Source organism: Rhinolophus sinicus, chromosome 17, assembly GCF_057876585.1.
Source record: "Rhinolophus sinicus isolate RSI-liver-muscle chromosome 17, RSI-T2T, whole genome shotgun sequence".
Classification (NCBI taxonomy): domain Eukaryota; kingdom Metazoa; phylum Chordata; class Mammalia; order Chiroptera; family Rhinolophidae; genus Rhinolophus; species Rhinolophus sinicus.
In genome coordinates this window covers 132,047,214-132,067,081 of record NC_142517.1, presented here as the reverse complement: position 1 = coordinate 132,067,081, position 19,868 = coordinate 132,047,214, and the positions used below count along the sequence as shown (strand labels likewise).

General features: G+C 37.7%; 1 protein-coding gene across 3 annotated transcripts in view; it reads right to left on the bottom strand.

Moving 5' to 3' along the window:
- THSD7B (thrombospondin type 1 domain containing 7B) overlaps window positions 1–19,868 on the bottom strand; it is an 800,685-nt gene that overhangs the window by 422,442 nt on the left and 358,375 nt on the right. For all 3 annotated transcript variants that reach the window (XM_074335740.2, XM_019752567.3, XM_088793974.1), the window contains exon 7: window positions 19,068–19,265. In XM_074335740.2, coding sequence (XP_074191841.2) covers window positions 19,068–19,265 — 198 coding nt within the window. The remainder of the gene's footprint in view (window positions 1–19,067; window positions 19,266–19,868) is intronic.

The following is a 19,868-nucleotide window of genomic DNA, read 5'->3' as shown; positions in this document are numbered from 1 at the left end:
AGGAAATCATAAATCCACTAAAGGGCAATAGTGTTGTACTGAATAAATACTTGCCAGGCCAGTAGGTGAAAGGACCAAGGGTAGCGATGTTTTTGCTTTTAAACCTGATTGCCATTCTCGGAAAGAGCAAACCCTCACTGAGAGAGAAGTCCCTCCTGGTCCCCAGGACCTTCTGTACGAGCCATGGCACACTGCGGTGGGCAGCTGGGCTTGCAGAATCCCGTCAATAGCAGTGTGACTGCGAAATTGCAGCATTGCTCAGCCCTGGCTTAGCCTCGTGATAAGTGGATGGCCCCAAGGAGATATACAGCAATCTGCAGCCAGCTAACAGCCACCAGGTTGTCAGCGGGCAGCTGTCTCCCAGAGCTGCAGTGACAGCTGATGGGGCATGTGCCCCATCAACTCTCCACATGAGGGAAAAGGTGAAATCCCCCAAAACCCCTGAGAAAAACCTACACTTGTCAGAAATGTGGTTTCCTGACGCTGTGAACGGCAAATCATCTCCTCTATGAATTAAAGTGGTGGATATGCATACGTGCCTTAACCAGCACCTAGGGAGCCTTGCCCAGTATTCAGCACAGAAGTTGTCACTCTGACACACAAAAACCCAGGAAAGGATGACCAGAAGAGCCATGCACTACAAAAACCAAGGCTGGAAACACCTGAGGATACTTCTACCAGGTGTCATCAAAGTCAGTGGGTTCAGAACAAGAGCAGGCTCTTTTGATACAGTTGGGTCTGGCAGGATCCTTGTCACCATGGCAATTCCACACTCCCAGCCTTCCTCAGAGACAGCTTAGAGCAGATGTTATGATGTTAATTCTACAAATTCAGGCAATTTGCTTCAATTCTTCAAGCCATTTTAACACAGAGGAATTAAAAACTTGCAATAAAACAATTGACATGAACTATAATATATTAAGTGCCTGAATATGTCCCCAATTCTGAATAACATATGGCACATACACCATCTCATATAACCCTCATCTCAAGCCTGCAGAGTTCATATAGTTATCTCCATGTGATCGACTATGGGAAATACTGAGGTGATAGTACGGGGCAGACATTCCCCAGTCAGTCACACTCAGAACAAGGCTTCAGTCTTCTGGACCTTCACAGCTTTATTTGTGGGCTACTCCTCTCTTATTAATCAACAATTTTTCCAGGCAACCTAGATTGTCCTACCACACATAGATGACCTTATGCAAGTTCCCGGATATGTTTTAAAGGCTGAACTAAATAATGTCTAAAATGCCTTCTAGGGTTGGAACTCCCTGATTCATTTGAGCCTTATAACATGCTAGGCATGGCAGGCAATTTAGAATCATTAAGACAGTTTCTAGTTTCAAGGAGCATATATTATATGAAAGAAACTCAAATTAAATATACAGTTGAGCAATTAAGTATAAAGCTGCGTAGAAAAAAAAAAAAAAAACTACATGTGATATAGGGGAGGAGAGAAGGGAACAGTCAATTAAAGCAACATAGTCAGAGATGGCTCCACCTGCAACACAGAACAAGCTACGTGGCAAGTAGAGGGAGTCAAATAACCAGAAGACGCAAATAAAAATCTTCACTTGACCCTGAGCTACCGAGGGTGTAGGCAGGCTATGGCTGATGCTGGCCTTGCGGTCTCCTAAGTGGTGAACCTACAGTGAGAGAGCCTGGCCTGTGGTGCACACCACGTTGGGTGTGACCGGCACAGGATTGCTGCACGGCACCATATTACAGGCCAATTTATATGCAGCTGTTTGCTTGTTTCCATTTTTTCTGATTATTTCTCTCATCGGTTCTTAGCAGCAAACATTCTTTGGGAGGGAGAAAACAAGTTTCACGTCAAGGATTTTTGAAAAGCTCACTCTTGTGGAAAGAGCTCGCCCCCAGGTTTCACAGAGCTAGCAGCGACTCTGCATAATATAGCAGCCACAGGAGGAGAACTGCATGTGGTGTCGAGAAGGTCAGGGAGGAAGGTGAGATGGGAACTAGCTGCCAAAGGAGAGAATGAGTTAAAGAGAAACGGTGGCTAACACAGTGGGCTGTGTGGGAGAATAACAATGTGCCCAAACCAGGGCACTTCCAAGATTGAAACGGGCTGTCATTTGTGGTTATGGAAGGACAATGGATATAAACGGGGCTTTACTGAGCAAACCAGGATGAACAGGAACTCTATGCAAAACCCTTTTTTATCCTTCCTATGAAACCTTCAATATGATATACATTTCTCACAAATGCCTGGGTGTGACTAATATTTTTAAAGGGGAAAAAGTACAGGTCTGCCTTTGGATTATTACACCACCGAGAACAGCAGCATAGAAAACAGTGGCTGCTACCAAGGACTGCAAATAACTGGGTAACGCTTGGTCAACCCTGAAAGAGAGATGATAGCAATCCCCAAAATGTCCTCCCTGGAATTACTGTTCTACAAAGTGTCAATATGCACGATAGTGTTCATTGCTCAAATAATTTTAGGAAACTTCCAAGGAGAACTATTAAGTAGGTTTCTTCAAAGGATCCTTCTTGGAGCCCCTTGTATGGCAATGTGCATTATAAGTTTCCATAAGAGAGATAACACATGCAGCATTTTCCACTTTCATTTAACCAGAGAATCTATTTTTCCAGTTACTCATTAGGAAACCCTGAGACTAATGAACCATGGTATAGGATTTGGAAAATGCTGTGTTACAAAGGGATGAGTTACATTTCCAGACACAATATCAGCCCACAGTGTTGGAACTCAAAGTTAAGAACATCAAAGTAGCCCTGCTTTGAAAAATGGGATATCCATTTGCTAATACATGGAGCGGTAGAAAGGGAACTTGGCAGGCTACAAAGTGACTGGATTCCAGTGTGAGCCCTACCTCTCTCTGAAAATCAAACTCTTTTCATTCTCAATATAATGGCAAGGTTGAATTCAATGAAGACTCTGGCGCATAAATCTTATGATTTCTGTGGTGCCATTAAGTAGATCTAGCATTTCTTCCACTCATTAAACAAATAGTGAGCACCTACTATGTGTCAGGTACTGTGTGCTAAGATGTAAGGATACATGATAAGCAATGGGACCTATCTTTCAGTGTCTAAAGCTATCTTTAATCCCTGGGGATTTCCCAAGGAAAGCAATAAAGGATTTTCTTTTTTTCAAATTTGGCATAAAAATCTTAGACCTTAAATCTATACATTGTTAGCAAAGGATGTGGAAGGGGTGAGGGGGTACATTTGAAAGATAATTAAATTAAAATTGATTACCCAAATTGAGAGACACTGAACTACATGTAGAAGCACACAACGAAGAAAATACCTGTTGTACATTCTAATCAGCACAAGATAATATCCCATGCAAAATAAACAATAATCTACTTCTTTCACCACAGCTCTCTCAGGACTCTTATGCTTTGTCTGGGGAGCTAGTGGTGGCTGTTACTCTGGCATTCATTTCAGGACTCCACTACCAAATCTTGGACTTTCAACCTCTCAAAAGCATAGGTATTTGGAATAGGTCTCCCTAAGCTGGGCATTGGCCTGCCACATATATTCAAGGTTAGTTATTAACACCTTTTCAGAACAGAACTTCAGCCCAAACAGTTATTTATAATTCAAACCACGCCCTGCTGGCTAAACCTTAAAAAGGTAGTACTGCTTTTGAGCTTTGTGTAAAACTGGCACACCTGGTCTATTTGTCGGGTCATTGTGAACACAAAAATCTCCTGAGAAATGGACCCATCATTCCTTCCTGACACACACCCACACTCTGATTCACACGCCCACTGTCCATCTTAGTCCTTGAGAAACCATGCCGCTGTTCCCCAATTCCCACCTCTCAATTCACAGAGTATGTACTTCCTAAGAGCAACAGCTATCCATTATCAAAGATTAGGCATTGAACTACATTTCACCATCACAGTAATGTCTTTAAATGTCACCTACTACTGAAAGAATCAGAAGATGGTACAGGGAAGTAAGGCCCATACTCTCCTTATCCAGTCTCTTAAGCCGCCTGGCTTTTCTAAACAAAGTTTTTGAAAGGCTCCTGGGATAAAACTTCATGTCCAGCCCTGTAGCTAGAATGTTCCCACAGTCTTTCTTTTTTAATATATTTTTTTAACATGTTGATTTTATTGTAGGGAGCTTGCACTTTTCTGGGTAGGTGTTTGCCTACCCATTTCTGGGGCTCCTTTTTGGGGATACCCAAACATTTGATCTAGTAGAATATCATTTCTGCTTTCCATAATATAACTCTACATTATTTATTATAATCCATGATTCAATGGGGGGGATGACAGAATAAAGCAAAATAAAACAAAAAGCTAAACGTTGTTCATCTGTGACTATAAATAAATACATACAATTCAAAAGACAGTAAAAAACTCTTCCCAATAATCTCATTTTGGACAAGTGAAATGAAGCCTCATACCCCCAAATTTCTACCTTTATTGCTGAAAATAAGACCTAGAGCTGGACCATCAGCTCTAATGTTTTTTTGAAGCAAAAATTAATATAAGACCCAGTATTATATTATATTATATTATATTATATTATATTATATTATATTATATTATATTATATTATATTATACTATATTATATCTGGTCTTATATTATATTAAAATAAGATCGGGTCTTACATTAATTTTTGCCCCAAAAGATGCATTAGAGCTGATGGTCCAGCTAGGTCTTATTTTTGAGGAAACTCGGTATCACCACCTCCAACTGTATTTCAAAGTAGTTTGGGTCCATCTTTGTCTTATGAATACATCTCTAGTATAGTGGGAATTCTATTATTTTGCTTTACCTCTGGATCCCTGACTCCCTTTCCTCCTCTTCACAAGATATTGTCTAGGAATTGGAGTTTCAGATGTAGCTATATATAGGTATAGATATATAAACATAAAAATACATGATACAGACATAGATGGATGTATGTGTATGTTTAAAACAAGATTGCTAGATTACATAAGGGATAGAAATATTAGTCAATTACTTAGATATGTGTGTATATGTGCGTATATGTATTTAATCCCTATATATCATTATTAAATAATAGTTGTCTTAACTCTGTTCTTATTAGACTCCCAGGTTTCAATAGCTAAGACCTTGAAAATATACTGACTCAGGAGTAAGTAGACAACACAACTGTTTGCCTTGTTACCTCAGGAAAGCCACATAGCCTCTCATCTTTAATCTCCTCTATCAGAAAACCAAGGTAAGATACTAATTCGTTATTACTATGCAGGGCTAGTAGTTGTGGGGAGTAAAAAGAAATAATGTAAGTGAAACTAAGTGTTTTAAAAAGTGTAAAGTAGTATAGAAATGGAAGGTGCCATTATCTTTAATCAAAACCACCAGAGAACACATGTATTTTTCATTCTTATTGCACACCATAAACAAATTTGAACTCTAAAAATGAAATCAGCTCAAAGTAAAATGTTAGGAATGACAATGAGCCATTTTTCACAACAAAGAAATTGATTTTCCATAGATGTTCTTTCCTGTTGCATGTAAAGACCTATATCCATCAATGCGTAGGTCTCCTGTTTTGACATTGGGTATAATTATGGCTGAACACATAGCCACTTGGCTCAGGTTACTATCAGAGCCTGAGGCCACTACATTTCCTCCCTATTATCATAGGGATATGCCAGGATTTATAGTAAATTATGTGGTTACTAAGGCACTTTAATTAATTAAAAAAACAAAAATAATTCTTTTCAAGAACGTGATCTAAGCCTGCAGCTTCAGCTATGCTTGCAACTTCTAGTTCAAAGTCTAAATCTTCAATGATCATCATTTTTAAGCCATGCTTTCAAACATCTAGATTGACTAAAGATTACCAGACACCTAGTTTTGCACAGAAGACCAAACTCTAGAAAAATCAAAATTGATGCCATATCCAACATTAAGCCTTTATGTTACTTTATTTAACCCTCAAAACTAGATATATTGTACCAACGCTAATTTGTGGTTGTTGATCATTGAACTATGGTTATATGAGATGTTAACAATGGAGGAAGTCGGGGAAGGATATAAGGGAACACTTTGCACTGTTTTTACAACTCTTCAATTTTTCTGTAAGCCTGAAATTAGCTCAAAATAAAAAGTAAAAAATAAAACGAAAATCTTACAAGGCAGCATCTTATTTCCACGTGTCTGGGTACTAGGCCTCTGAGATATTAATCATTTGCCTAAAGTCAATTATCATTTCTATTAATTTATACCACTAATTCATTCTAAAGTATTTAAGGCAGCTTATTTACACAAAATAAGAGATAATGATCATAATAAAAATAGCTAATATTTTTGCAGCAGTAACCACATGCCAGGAACTATCTTAAGAACTTGACATAGATCAAATCAATACCTACTTCAACACTATGATGTAAGTGCTATTCTAATTTCCATTTCACATGAGAAAACTGAGATGCCAAGGAGATTGGTAACTTGCTTAAGGTCACTCATATATATAGCAAGTGGGGAAATGAGGGCGATACCCAGTATACAAGATGAAATTCTGATGGCAAGGATGAAAGACTGAAACTAAGAAGGGGAAAATAAAGTGAATCTAGAAGGGAAACAAATATGGGTGTTCATTCAACAGTACAATTTTCTGAGTGCACTCAGCAAAAGCCAACTATATGATCAGGAATGGATATGCATGCTTGATCTAGGATTGGCCAGCATTTCTCCTAAGGATCCTCATATAGGATGCTGATACTACAATTTAAAGGACCTAACTCTCATATCTTTTGAGGAAATGACAATGTTTCATGAGAAGAACCTTACAACTTATGGCAGAATAGTATCCCATTGTGTATATATACCACATCTTCTTTATCCAATCATCTATGGAAGGATACTTTGGTTGTTTCCATGTCTTGGCCACCATAAATAAAGCTGCAGTGAACATTAGAGCACATATATCTTTATGGATAAATGTTTTCAGATGTTTTTGGTATATACCAAGGATTCGGCCATAAGAAAAGATGAAATAGTGCCATATGTGACAACATGGATGGATCTTGAGATTATGCTAAGAGAAATAAGTCAGACAGAAACAGCTGAGAATCATATGATTTCACTGATATGTGGGATATAAAACTGAAAACAACAAAAGAACAAGACAAACAAATAAAGAAACAAAAACTCATAGACACAGAGAATAGTTTAGTAGTTATCAGACGATAAGGGGGAGGAGGGTGGTAGGTGAGGGTAAACGGGACCAAATACATGGTGATGGAAGGAGAACTGACTCTGGGTGGTGAACACACAATGTGATATATTGATGATGTATTACAGAATTGTACACCTGAAATCTATGTAACTTTACTAACCACTGTTACCCCAATAAACTTTAATAAATAAAAAAAAAGAGTCATAATGAGGTACACTATAGGCAGCTGATGTCATAGCAATAAATAATTCTGTGGGTTGTCAATATTATATGTGTCAGGCACACAGCTCTCCTTTAACTTATTTCAGGGTAAGATTTCAGAATATTTGTATTAATATTATTTCTCTCAACTGCACTTGTAATAAACATTAGATGGAAATGATTCTAAGATTATACTCCTGACAAATTCCTAAAGTACAGGGTTCTATTTATCTCAATAAACACATGCCCATATGCCTTACTATTCCTCTAAAGAAGAAGTCACACTTCTCTCACCTCATTTTCTCACAACTCCAAGAACACCTTATCAAGTGAGAAACCTTATTTATCAATCAGGGATCTGACTGGCAATTCTGGATAAGTGAATTTCCTACTTACTTGAAATCTAAAATTTTAACTTGTGGCATGATCTCACTTTAGCAGTTTGCTTTTCATTGCAATGCATTCAAAACATGCTGCAAATTCCCTTTTTTTAAATTTTATTAATTATTTTTAAATCAATTAATTAAAATTAATGACTGAATTAAACATAACTTTTTTATTGATAACTTGGGAAGACTCTGGGCATCTCTTTGCCTGTGGCTCTCCGTGAGGAGAAATCCTTCTGGGGGTGATGGGAAACATGCAGGGTGATTTGGGGCTGACACAATGATTAGAGCACACAACTGACATTTTATGAGAAGAGCTAGCGATGTTAAATATCCTTAAAATGTCAATCGAGGATCCACAGAGCTGCCCTCACTTGCAGAAGAATGTGGAGATGCAACCTTCAGAGGAGGTCTCCATCTTCTGTGTAAATGGGCTCAGTGACAGTGAGCTCATTATTCTAATCACCATTGCTAGACAGTTAAAAATGGAACAAGTATTCACAAGTTAAGCCAAAATTTGTCATCTTTTAGTTTCTACCTATTTGCCTTCTGAAACGATGCATTACAGGGAAATGGCGTCCTCTTCTCAGTGAATCACTAAGTGTATTTCAGTTAACTCTGATGTTAACATGAAGCATGACTTTTGTGTAGAGAATTTTCTTGCTTTTTACCAAACTCTCTCAAATTTTGTGATAGGGTGTTATTGGCACTTCTATCATTCTCTCCCTGTAAGAATACCTCTAGTATGAAGGAGTGAAAATCTGCGTATCCTTAAACAGCTGTCTTCCACCTTCTCCTCTGTGGTTTTGCATATCTCCTTTTTCAGAGATTCTGCTTCTCTCTCTACTCCCAATCCAGTCTGATGAATAAATTCTATGCTGCTGAATAAATTCTATGTCTGCACACGTCAAGATTAGAACTAAAGTTGCCAGGGAAAAACAGATAACTAAGTAGGATATATCTATCTCAGATATGCTTTGTACCAGAAGGAAACGTGTGGGCGTTATGTTTTCATTGTACCTGGTGATCTTTCTCTTGACCTCAGCTCACCCCAAAGGAAAGAGAGGTAACATTCTTAGTGCGTGGTTAAAAATGGGTTTCATTGTTGCAACCCAGTCAGTTGGCAATGATTGCCTTTAGTGTTGCACTGAGAGTAAATCTCAGGCCAAGTCTCACTGAAGAAAAAAATAACATCTTAACTAATGAAGGTCACTGCCTGGGTCTGAGACATGTTGTTATTGGTACGTGTGATATGCATTTGTTGACATTCATAAAGTAAAAGAAGCACTGGTTTTGAGTTCAAAATTCTGGTGTTAGAACTTACTAGTTGACTTTGGGCTGTCAACATCTCTGGCCTACAATGTCCTCATCAATAAACTGGGAAGAATAATCATAATTCCCAACTGGGCAGTTAGGCAAATCAATTGAAGTAACTCTTTTAAGTTCCATAAATATTTATTGAGCACATCCTAATACACCAGATACACTGGCACCATGCCAGGAATAAAACAATTAATGAGTGAAGGTCTCTGCCCCTGAGAGGCTAAGAGTCAAATGGGGAAAAAAAAACCAGACAAATGAGTAGATAATTTCAATATAATGTGGTAAAGACATTGATAACTGAATCACAAAGTGCTACGAGAACACGGAAGACAAGCACTGTTTTAGGATGATTTCTACAGCAGCTGATAAAAACTGGCTCGTACAATAAGGAAATCTATTGTCTTACATAACAGCCAGTGCTCAGACTTTTAATTCAGGGCCTCAGCAATGTCTTCCAGGTCCCAATGTGTCTTTATATCTCTGCCCTACTGTACACAGTGATGCCTTTATGCTGAAGCCACATAACCTGTAGATCACAAAATGGATCATGGCAGCAAGCAAAACAAAACCCTGCCTTGTCCATGTGGCCTTCTCGCATCTCATTGGCCCAAACAGATTGAACTTCACACATTTCTGAACCAATCATCTGTAAAGGAAATGGAATTATCATAAATGACTGTGACAAATAATCTGAGGTAGGTGGTGACTACAATATTCACTTGCGATTTAGACCAGCTTGAAAGAGGTGAAGTGGGAGTGAAGGGATGGTTTTCTGAAGGGCATAAATCCAAGTTTTTGGAGAATGAGTAGGAAGTAACAAAAGGAAGAAGAGAAGGATGAGAATCTCAGGCAGGGGACCATTATGATCGTGATTGTGGAGGCAAATTACTATAGAGGTGACAAGGAGAGCTGGCACTTACTGTAACTGTGGGTTTCCTTGATGCTTGCTATTGACTGAAATCTACCTATGGCATAACAGATGTGCCATGGTCTTAAGATATCTCTAAATTAACTTTCAACATATTTTTCCTTTAGTTCATGTTTCTTTGAAATAAAATGCATGATTTCTCTAAAGTTTTTTATTTCTACTTCTTACATATCATCTCCATGGAAAACCATATCATTCTCTGGGTGCAGCAGTCACTCGACTCAGTAAGTATGAAATGAACTACATAGAATGTCTACACAGACATGCATGGGATGTCTACACAGAGGGAAAAGTGGGGGCATGTTACGCCAGGAGTTATCAGCCAAAGGCCATGTGAAGCAGCCAAAAACCACTTTAAAATGCATTTAAGAAAGAGAAAACAAAATTATATCCCTGTGACTAATGCTATAACTAATGCTTGTTAGTAACATTAATGGAATACACAATGCAATAGGGAAACTCAGAGCATGTCCAAATGAAAAGTTGAAAGTAATGGCAAGGGTGACAATCTCGCATTGACTCCACTGAAAGGTTGGGTTGACCAGTTTAATCATATGAACTACATTTTGAAGTATGAGTACAATCTATGATTCATTTTGTTTTCTGAATCATATGGGAACAGAAAGTAGACAATCTAGTGAGAATTTCTAGAGATGGAAAAAGAAGATAGCCTTGCTAGGAGAGACATAGGCATACTCAGGAAGTAATTTCCTCTAAGCTATTTCTAAATATTAAAATCTGACAGAAAAAAAAAAGCAGACTATATTTAATTTGATTGTAAAATACTGATGGGGTAGTGATGTGAATACAATCATTTCTCTGGGAACCTCAGTAAAAGGGGAAAAAGACGGAAACTATCTCGTGATATCTCGGTATGCAACAGAGTAGAAAGAGGAAGTAATTCAAAATACAATACCTCTTTACTGACAGACAACATACAGTAAATAAATTTAAAACTGCATTGCAGTTCCTCTCTTTAGAATTAAATTGATTCACCAGTTTACATCTACTCCCTACCTTTCCATCAATCATAGATGGGAAAACTCTGATTAGAACGAGCCTCTATTTTTCTCTTTTAAATTTCCTTATTGCCAAATATTATTAAAGTTTCACCTTTAATTTCACTGCAAGACATCTAAATGAAAGGGAAAGAGGAACTTGGCTACAGGCACTCTCAGATTTAATCTCCTTTGCATTCTGATTCCTGTAGTGTGAATAGCAGCCTAATCTTATTGGCACTTTCAAATGCAATGCCAGGCTCACTTCAAACTTTAATACAACATATGTGTCATCACCACACTTTCTTCAGTAAGAACACTGACACCAAACTGTTACCAGCCGGTGGTCTGAAAAAGAGAACTCGCTGAAAATGAAAATTCTCTCCCCCACCTAAATAACTCATCTCACCTATCATGTGTCTTCTGTTTCTGTAAGACTACATTACCATGTTTCCCCCAAAATAAGACCTAACCGGAAAATAAGCCCTAGCCTGATTTTTCAGGAGATCCCCTGAACATAAGCCCTCATGTGTCTTTTGGAACAAAACTTAATATTAAGATCCGGTCTTATTTTCAGGGAAATACGGTATTGCTTTCCACTGTTTGATCTTTTAGTAATCTATCTAGGTAACAATAAAAAAAGAAAAGAATATTTGCTCAATGCTTGCCTCTGGAAAGACAGTAATAGATTTTATGGATTTCAAGCATCAATTCCCCAGCAGGAAACAAAAATGACAGATTATAATCAATGTTATTGTTGATTCTGACAAAGTGTAAGACGTGCCTTTCACTGTTCTAGACTACTCACATTATACACTGATATCATAAGGTTGCCCATTTGCCCCCTTCTGCCTAACAGTATTTCTCAAAGTATGGTCCCTGCTGGACCAGCATTATGAGCATCCCCTGGGAATTTGTTGGAAAGACAAATTCTCCAGCCCATCCCAGACCCACTGAATCAGAAGCTCTGGAGTCGGGACCAGAATTGTGTGTTTCTATAATCCCTCCGGGTGATTCTGATACACAATATAATTTAGAACACTGAGCTAGAACAAAGGAGACGGAGCAACGTGTTCCCCAAACACTTCAGATCCAATTTTCCCAAACAAATAATCCCCTGAACATCCAAAAGAAGTCGGTTTCTCTTGTTCTTATTCAGAAACATCTAATACACCCTGGAATCCAATACAGAATGAAAATCTGAATAACCTAGTCCTCCCCAGAGAATCATAAAATGATTCAATTGTTGGAAAATAAGTCTCAGGAGGATGTTATAAGTTACTGGCATTGCCTAACTGGGAAAGAAATAGGATTTAATACTTTTTTGTTTTGTTTTTGGTTTTTGTTTGTTTGTTTTATGTTTTCAAAGACAGAAGCAGTATTTTGAAGTCCTTCAGATATTATCAAATAACTGATAAATAGTGAGAGTTGTCCAAAATATTGAATGAGTTCTCATGAAAGACTGTATCATTTCTTCCTTGGAAGGAGATTCTTTTATTTTCATCAATATGGCATAACTGAACTAGATTCTGTATCTCCTAAAGGAGTGGATGTGCTAAATACTTTCTAAGCATCCTTGCCTTAGTTTGAGTTGTACCATAACCAAACTCTGTGACAAAGATTCCCTGACAAATATTAATTGGGGTGCAATGCCAGGAACCAATGCCAGAGTCAGAGAGTGAGACAGGAAAGGGAAGGAGGCTGATAAATGATGTTTGATTTCCTAAGTCAGCACCATGAGTAAGTGGGGCTTCATCTCACTGGGGACTCTAGGAAACAGTGTAGAACATACACCTCAAGGTTATTTCATCGGAGGGGCAAGGGAGCTGGTGTTTATATACCAACTCTCAGTCATTAGTGGAAGGCAGCTCCCTGGGATTGTTAATTTCCTGGCACTTCTGACTGCATATGTGGGCACAGAAGGTTGCAATGGCCAGAGAAATTCCTTAGGCAATGTGATGCACGCAGGTGGTGTCAGTTGGAATTTCAGGCTGACATGCATAGAAATGTTAAACTGCTGAGGGGATCTAGGAAGGAAACAACAGTACATGCTAAGTCTGATTACTCCACAAAGCGATTTATCTGAATTTGCATTGCAAATATAAAATGCATGTCCATGTTTATTCTCCTCTCCTATGATCCCTCTGAATATTTAGCTATATAGCTCTAAGATTCCCAAACCTTTATGCAAAGGTAAATGTGCTGTTTTTTCCTACTCAAAGAAAAGAGACAAATACAAAATTCATAGTATAAGAAGTAAATGATAGTTTCTTTAAAAAAAAAAAAATCCCAATTACTATTATCTGTTCCAAAAGGCACACCCTAATTAATTGTGTATTTATTTTCACCAAGGTGCCATTGCTCAAAAGTTTTAGAAAATGTGTATTTGAAATTTATTTTAGAGGCTCTGTGTCCCTGCAGTGACTCTAATTTTGCAGTGTCTCTTTAATAGGTTGATTCACCTCAGAAATATGCTTGTGTGGCAAAAAAATATATGATGAATAATATATTCCTTGTTCTTCCTAAAATAAAAGAAAATAAACAGTGTTCTGAAATAGTATTTAGAAAGTCTTGTAAGAAAAAGAAAAATAGAAGTAAAGCAGCATTCGTTCACCAAGACAAGATAGAGCATGATCAAAGGGTTTAGAAAATAATAACTTGAAAATACAAAAGATGTTCTACTTAAAATTCTTATAATCACAAAATATTCCAACAAATACCTTAATGGAGTTTGACCTTATTCTCACAAGTGAGCCAAAGAACATTTCTTGAGACTTAACGATAAAACAAAACAAACAAACAAACAAAAAAACAACAACAAGCAAAATAAAACTTCTAGCTCTAATCATACATTCATCTGTGATAATCAAAAACGTAATCTAGCTCAAGTAAATAATTATTCTGGCATGTTTTCTACCAATGAAAGCCATCCTTATAAAGGTACTTATAGTGTTAGAAGACACACGCACATGCCACTTTAGCCAAGATTAAAATGCTTTTGGATTGTTCAAGGTTAATGATGCAAGGCAAGAACTCATAGAAAAATGCTCTGAAATGAAAAGCAAAGTCACATAATGACAAGAAATCATTCCTCATGTTTTCTGTGCAAATACGGAAAATATTTTCATAGTGCAACTGTGAAAAGTAAGAAACCTTGTACGCACAAGGGTGTTGCGGCAACACGAAACTCTAACTCTATGTACCTGTCAATACGTGAACTTTGTTCTTCCTGATGTATTATACTCTTCACCAGCGTGGGTATTTGCTTTGTACAAGTACAGAATGTACATTGCACTATCTATGAATAAAGATGTTTAATGAAATATGCAGACACTTTTTTTTTTCTTTCAAGACAATCTATTTAGCTAATTATGGAGCAAAGCATGTAATGAGTACTCAGGGTTTGACTGCTGCTCCAGCAGGCAGTCTGGTGTTTATCCAGAGACGCTGTGGTGTCGCCCACTTTGCATTATGGAGACATGAAAGATGATAAATACATAGTGGTCACTTGTCAACCACTGGGAACGCCATCTACTGCCCTGGGATTATGGGGATGTCCTCAATCTGCTCTGGGAAGATGTCACATAGTGGTAAACCTTCCTCAATCATCAGTGAAACCCAGCATCAGCACAACAAACCAGTTACATGTTAGAGGAACAAAGTTTAAAACACAATGAGTTAACTGGATAATCTAAGGGAGAATACGTTGGGCTGGAGTTTGCAGCACACTCCATTTACTTTCAAATGCCCCTTTGAAAGACAGGACACGTAACTGTCAATGAGACAAGAAAAACCTATGTGTACTCTATGCTCAGTAAACTTCTATTGACCCATCCTAAAGATAAGATGTGCAGAGGAGAGAATTCAAAGCTGATCCGCCAATCAAAGTATTGGAAATCAGATTAGAAATCAGAATGTTTATTCATGTAATCTATGACACAATTTTCTTCCTGAAAATAAATTTTATTGACTAAGGAATTGTTTGCCATAATCACAGGCTGGGTGTGAAATAGAATCTCCAGTGAGACTGATTGGACAATATCACTAATAAATTAGAGAATGCATCAAATTGTATCTACAAAACTGTAGAAATTCATCTAGATCTTAGGTAGTCTAAGATTCATTATTCGATCTTAGGTAGTCTGAAGTAGATCATATTCTCATACCACACGTTTTAGGTATGTCAAATTGCTATTTCCAGTTACTTCCTAGCTTCAATGTAACACAGATTGTCTATATCTGAAGTTTTCAAATGAATGGTCTGAATGACCTTCTAGAATGAGAAATAGGTCTTCCTAGTGGCTCAAGTAATGCCCAACAAGACACTGTCAAGAGTCCTTCAGAATCCTGATCACAGCCACATGGGAATCTCTTGGCTCTTAATCTGAATGTAGATATTTTGCAAGGATGTTAAATGTTCCTTTAGTATACAGACTACCTGGAATAAGTCAATAAAGACAAGTCTAAAAATAAAGGACAAAGTAAGTTATCTTGCAAATTATAGCAAGCCTCAAGTCTGATTAGATCTAATATGTGTTGCTTTTTTGTTTTTGTCTTGTTTTGTTTTAATCCAAAAGAAGATATATCTTTGGTCTTATCCATTTAGTTCTGAATACTACTGAAACAAAAAGCTTATGAAACAATTACAAACTCAGAGTGATGAAAGCTATCAAATGCCATAAAAATAAAATCACAGGAGACTTAGTAAATATATATTTCGATCCTTTTTTTCTCCAAGCATTTAAATGAGTGTCAACACTTCTGTTATATCTTGTAGCTATGGAAAAACTATAATAATATGTGGAGAGTCAAACCGGAACACTTCTCTGCAAAACTTCTATCATCAATCATCCCAAATCTCAAAGAAACTGAACTGTGGAAAGTGCAACCAGACCACATTTTCAATTTCTCACAGGACCAAAGACTGTTTCAGCTTTCAGGATGCCAGTGTGTTCTCATAACCATGATCATGGTCTTTGCCCTACAAATGATGAAGGAGTCATCCAGGTATCTAAAACCACAAAGAACTGATATGAGCCACAGTAATTCCTACTTATCCCTATAGAAATTGAGAGTGTACATAAATGCTTATAATTAGCTATTTCATAGAAAAAAAACACACAATAAACTCTAGAACTGCTATAAAATAGTAACGTTGATACCTCTGTAAAAAGAGCTCTAAACCCAACTTCAAGCTGTGGGTTTGTATGAGTGTGATTTTCCTCACACAGCACAAAGCAAAACTCCACTACCAGCTGGGTATCCTACTATTCAACTCAATTCTGACACTATCTACCCAGAGATAGCATCAGATTCTACAATTAAAGGGCTCAGTCCCATAAGACCACCTTCTACCTCAGATACCAGTCACAAGGCCAGATTGTTACCTGTGCTTCTGACCGACTTGCTGTAAATCAGTTTCCCAAGAACCCCTCTTTGGATTTCATTAATTTGCTAGAAAGGCTCACAGAACTCAGGAAACTTGTTTTACTCACTAGAGTGCTGGTTTATTGTGAAAGGATATAACTCAGGAACAGCCAAATGGAAAAGATACTTAGGGCAAGGTATGGGGAAAAGGCACTGAGCTCCCATGTGTCATGCCCCCCAAATCTCCATGTGGTCACCAACGAGAAAGCTCTCTGAAACCCAATCTGGGTTTTCATGGAAGTTTCATTACCTAGGCATGATTAATTAAATCACTGGCCATTGGTGATTGATTGAACCTCCAGTCCCCTCCTCTCCCTGAAAATCAGGGTGTGGAATGGGAAGTCCCAACCCTCTCTTGCTGGCTGGCTCCTCTGACAACCAGCCCCCAACCTTAGGTGCTTCCTAAATGTCACCTCATTAATATAAACCCAGTTGTGGTGGAAAGGGACTTGTTATGAATTACAAAATACCCATTTCCTTATGAAAGTGATTTCAGGAACTGAGGACAACAGACCAAAAATTATGACAACAGATGCTCTCATTGCCCTTACTGCTCAGGAAATTCCAAAGATTTTAGGAGCTCTGTGCCAGAAACTGGGATGAAGACCAAACATATATCCCTAATTATAAATCTGAATATCACACTCTGAAATTCTGCAGAAGGCACAGCACAAATTGTGAAAGAAGTCCCTAGCTCTATGGAGATTATATGTCACAAGCCTCCAATACCTGCTATGAGATGACAAAGCACGACAGTCATTTATTACTGGGTTTCAACCAAACAAATGATATTCTTGTTCCCACAGCTGGAGGTTGAAAGGAAGGAGTTATGGTTATTCTAATCCTCATTATTATTTTCATTTATAAAAGAATGTTTTTTATACCATTCCTCCCGGATAGAACATAGTAATAAATATGCACTACAAGTAAAATAAACAAGTCATTTTGAATGGTTATGTGTCAGGCACTTTTCTAGTCACTTTTATATGACTAAGGTAACTCAGATTCTGAGCATTAGAGGTAGGTCTTATTGTCCCCACTTTTCCGCTGAAGGAAAGGATGCTTCCACAGTTCAATAATCTTCTTGAGATCATCTAACAGATGAGTCGCACACTTAAAATTCCAACCTGCTTGACTCTAGAGCCCAGATTTGAAACCTCTATACTACTCTTCCTGAATTCAAAGGAAAGTGATACAAAAGCGATCTTATTTGCCTCTGTTAATAAATTATATATATATATATATATATATATATATATATATATATATATATATATGCATATGTATATATGTTACTACAATTCAAAAATGATTTGGTAAAGTTAGAAGCCACTATTTGTTTTAACTATTTGGTCAAAAAGGACTGTAGCTTATACAATCTGTTCTTGCCCTCTACTTAATTAAACAATTACCTGGTTCCAGGAGGTTATCAATTATATTACTTGATAAAATGTATATTTGTCTAATTACAATAGTGATTTTTTTTTAAAAAAAGGAAGGACTGAAGAAGAGGAGGAAAGAAAGAAGGAAAAAAAGTAAGTGAAGGAGAAAAAGGGAGGGAGAGATGGAAGGAGGAGGAGGGGAGAAGAAGCACAAGGGGAGGGAGAGGAGGAGAGAGGGAGAGAGAGAGAGAGAGAGAAGAAAAGAGAGAGAGGGGGAGGGAGGAAAAGGGAGGGAGGGAGGGAAGGAGAGAGGGAGAGGGGGGGGAGAGAGAGAGAGAGAGAGAGAGAGAGAGAGAGAAATGAAACAAAGAAATGCATTGCTAAATGTCAAGCCTATGTAGATGTTAATATCCACTCTGAATCCACTTTGTAATTTCCTTCTGTTCTATGGATTACTTCATTCCACGAGTCAAAACATTTCACTCCACACACCAAGAGCGTGATGAATGGTACTTCTCATGACAGAGCTGATTAATAGACATACTCCATATTCCTCCAAGAGACTGAATTTTTTTAACTGTAAGATAAAGGCTTTAAATGTCATTTTTCTCATTTCCATGTGACTTACATATTTTCTAAATCACACTTCATTTCAAATAAGCATTGTACTAGAAGCTTGGTGATGAAGGAAAGACACCATTGTTAATAGTTTTGTAAATCTTGACAACTTATATTTAAAAATGGTTCTCTGGAAATGTTAGTATTATGTCGAGAACTGATTCTAATCTAATGTTATATAAATGAAAAGATATAGCTTAGTATTCGCTTTCTTTTTAACTTGGAGGGTTGCAACCCTGAAATCTTTACAAAGTGGTATTTGTTAATAATACATAAAAGCATGTTACATATCAACCTCAAAAAAGGCAAATGAAGCTTGTTTTGTATAGATAAGTTGAAATCTAACCACACAATTTCTATATTCTATGTGTTGATAAATTAAAGACTGCAGAGAAATCTCCAGGTCCACTGTATGACATGTAGGTGGAACCAAATACTTTCTTTTGTCATGGAGGACATGGTCTCATATTAAGTCAAGGTGGCTCACTCGGCAGCAATGTGTCATCACTTGAATTACACATAAATATTCAAGGATAGAGAAGACTGCTTCTCTCCCTCAGGAAAATGACCTGTTGGAGAGTGGTGACATGTCATTTGGCAGATATCACTATAAAAATACTTGTGTTCCTTTGCATCGTACCTCGGTCATTCTGGCAGACAGCCTTCAGGATGCGATGTCCCAGGCCACATTTTCCATGGTCAGGGATACAGATCCCTTCAGATGCTAGCCATCGATAACACACTGGATCCTCACAGGGCACAGATTCCACCAAATGAGGGCAATGCCCCACAGGCCCTGTGGATTCCATGAGCACATGGCGCTGTCTCATTCTAAATCCTAAAAAGAGAAAGAACAAATGTTTTACAAGATTCCATCCTTATCCAGCAAAGGAAAAGAAACAGTGGCAGGAAAGAAATGAAACCTTCATTTGAATACCTATAACTCCAAAGCACGTATTCTTTTGATGTGCTTTATTTTATGGAAAACGGAGGGACAAGGAAAAAATAGAAGTAAATGGAAAAGAACTAGAGCAGAAAAATCTGTCTTCCAAGCGTTTAGAATCTAGGAGTTGGAGAGGCCAAACATAATCAAAGAAATAATTAGTAGGATATGTCCAACGGTATCAATAAACAAGTAAAAATAAACGAAGACTCACACAAATAGCCCAAACATACAAAAATGCACATTTTCTTTTTGCTGTAGTTTCTGACATTCTTGTTACTCTGTATTATGTCAGAACACATCTACTTTGGCATAGCCCAATGCCTTAACATTGACAGATTCCTGCCCTGAGAGTCCCAGGTACATCTGCCCTGTGAAGACAGTACCTCTTTGGACCGCCCTCCCCATCCTAGCTAGACATGGGTCCCTGGGCTACTACTCAGTTAAAAGCAAAACAATTCAAAATACTGAGGAACCAGGGTCCAAGTGCCCACTATA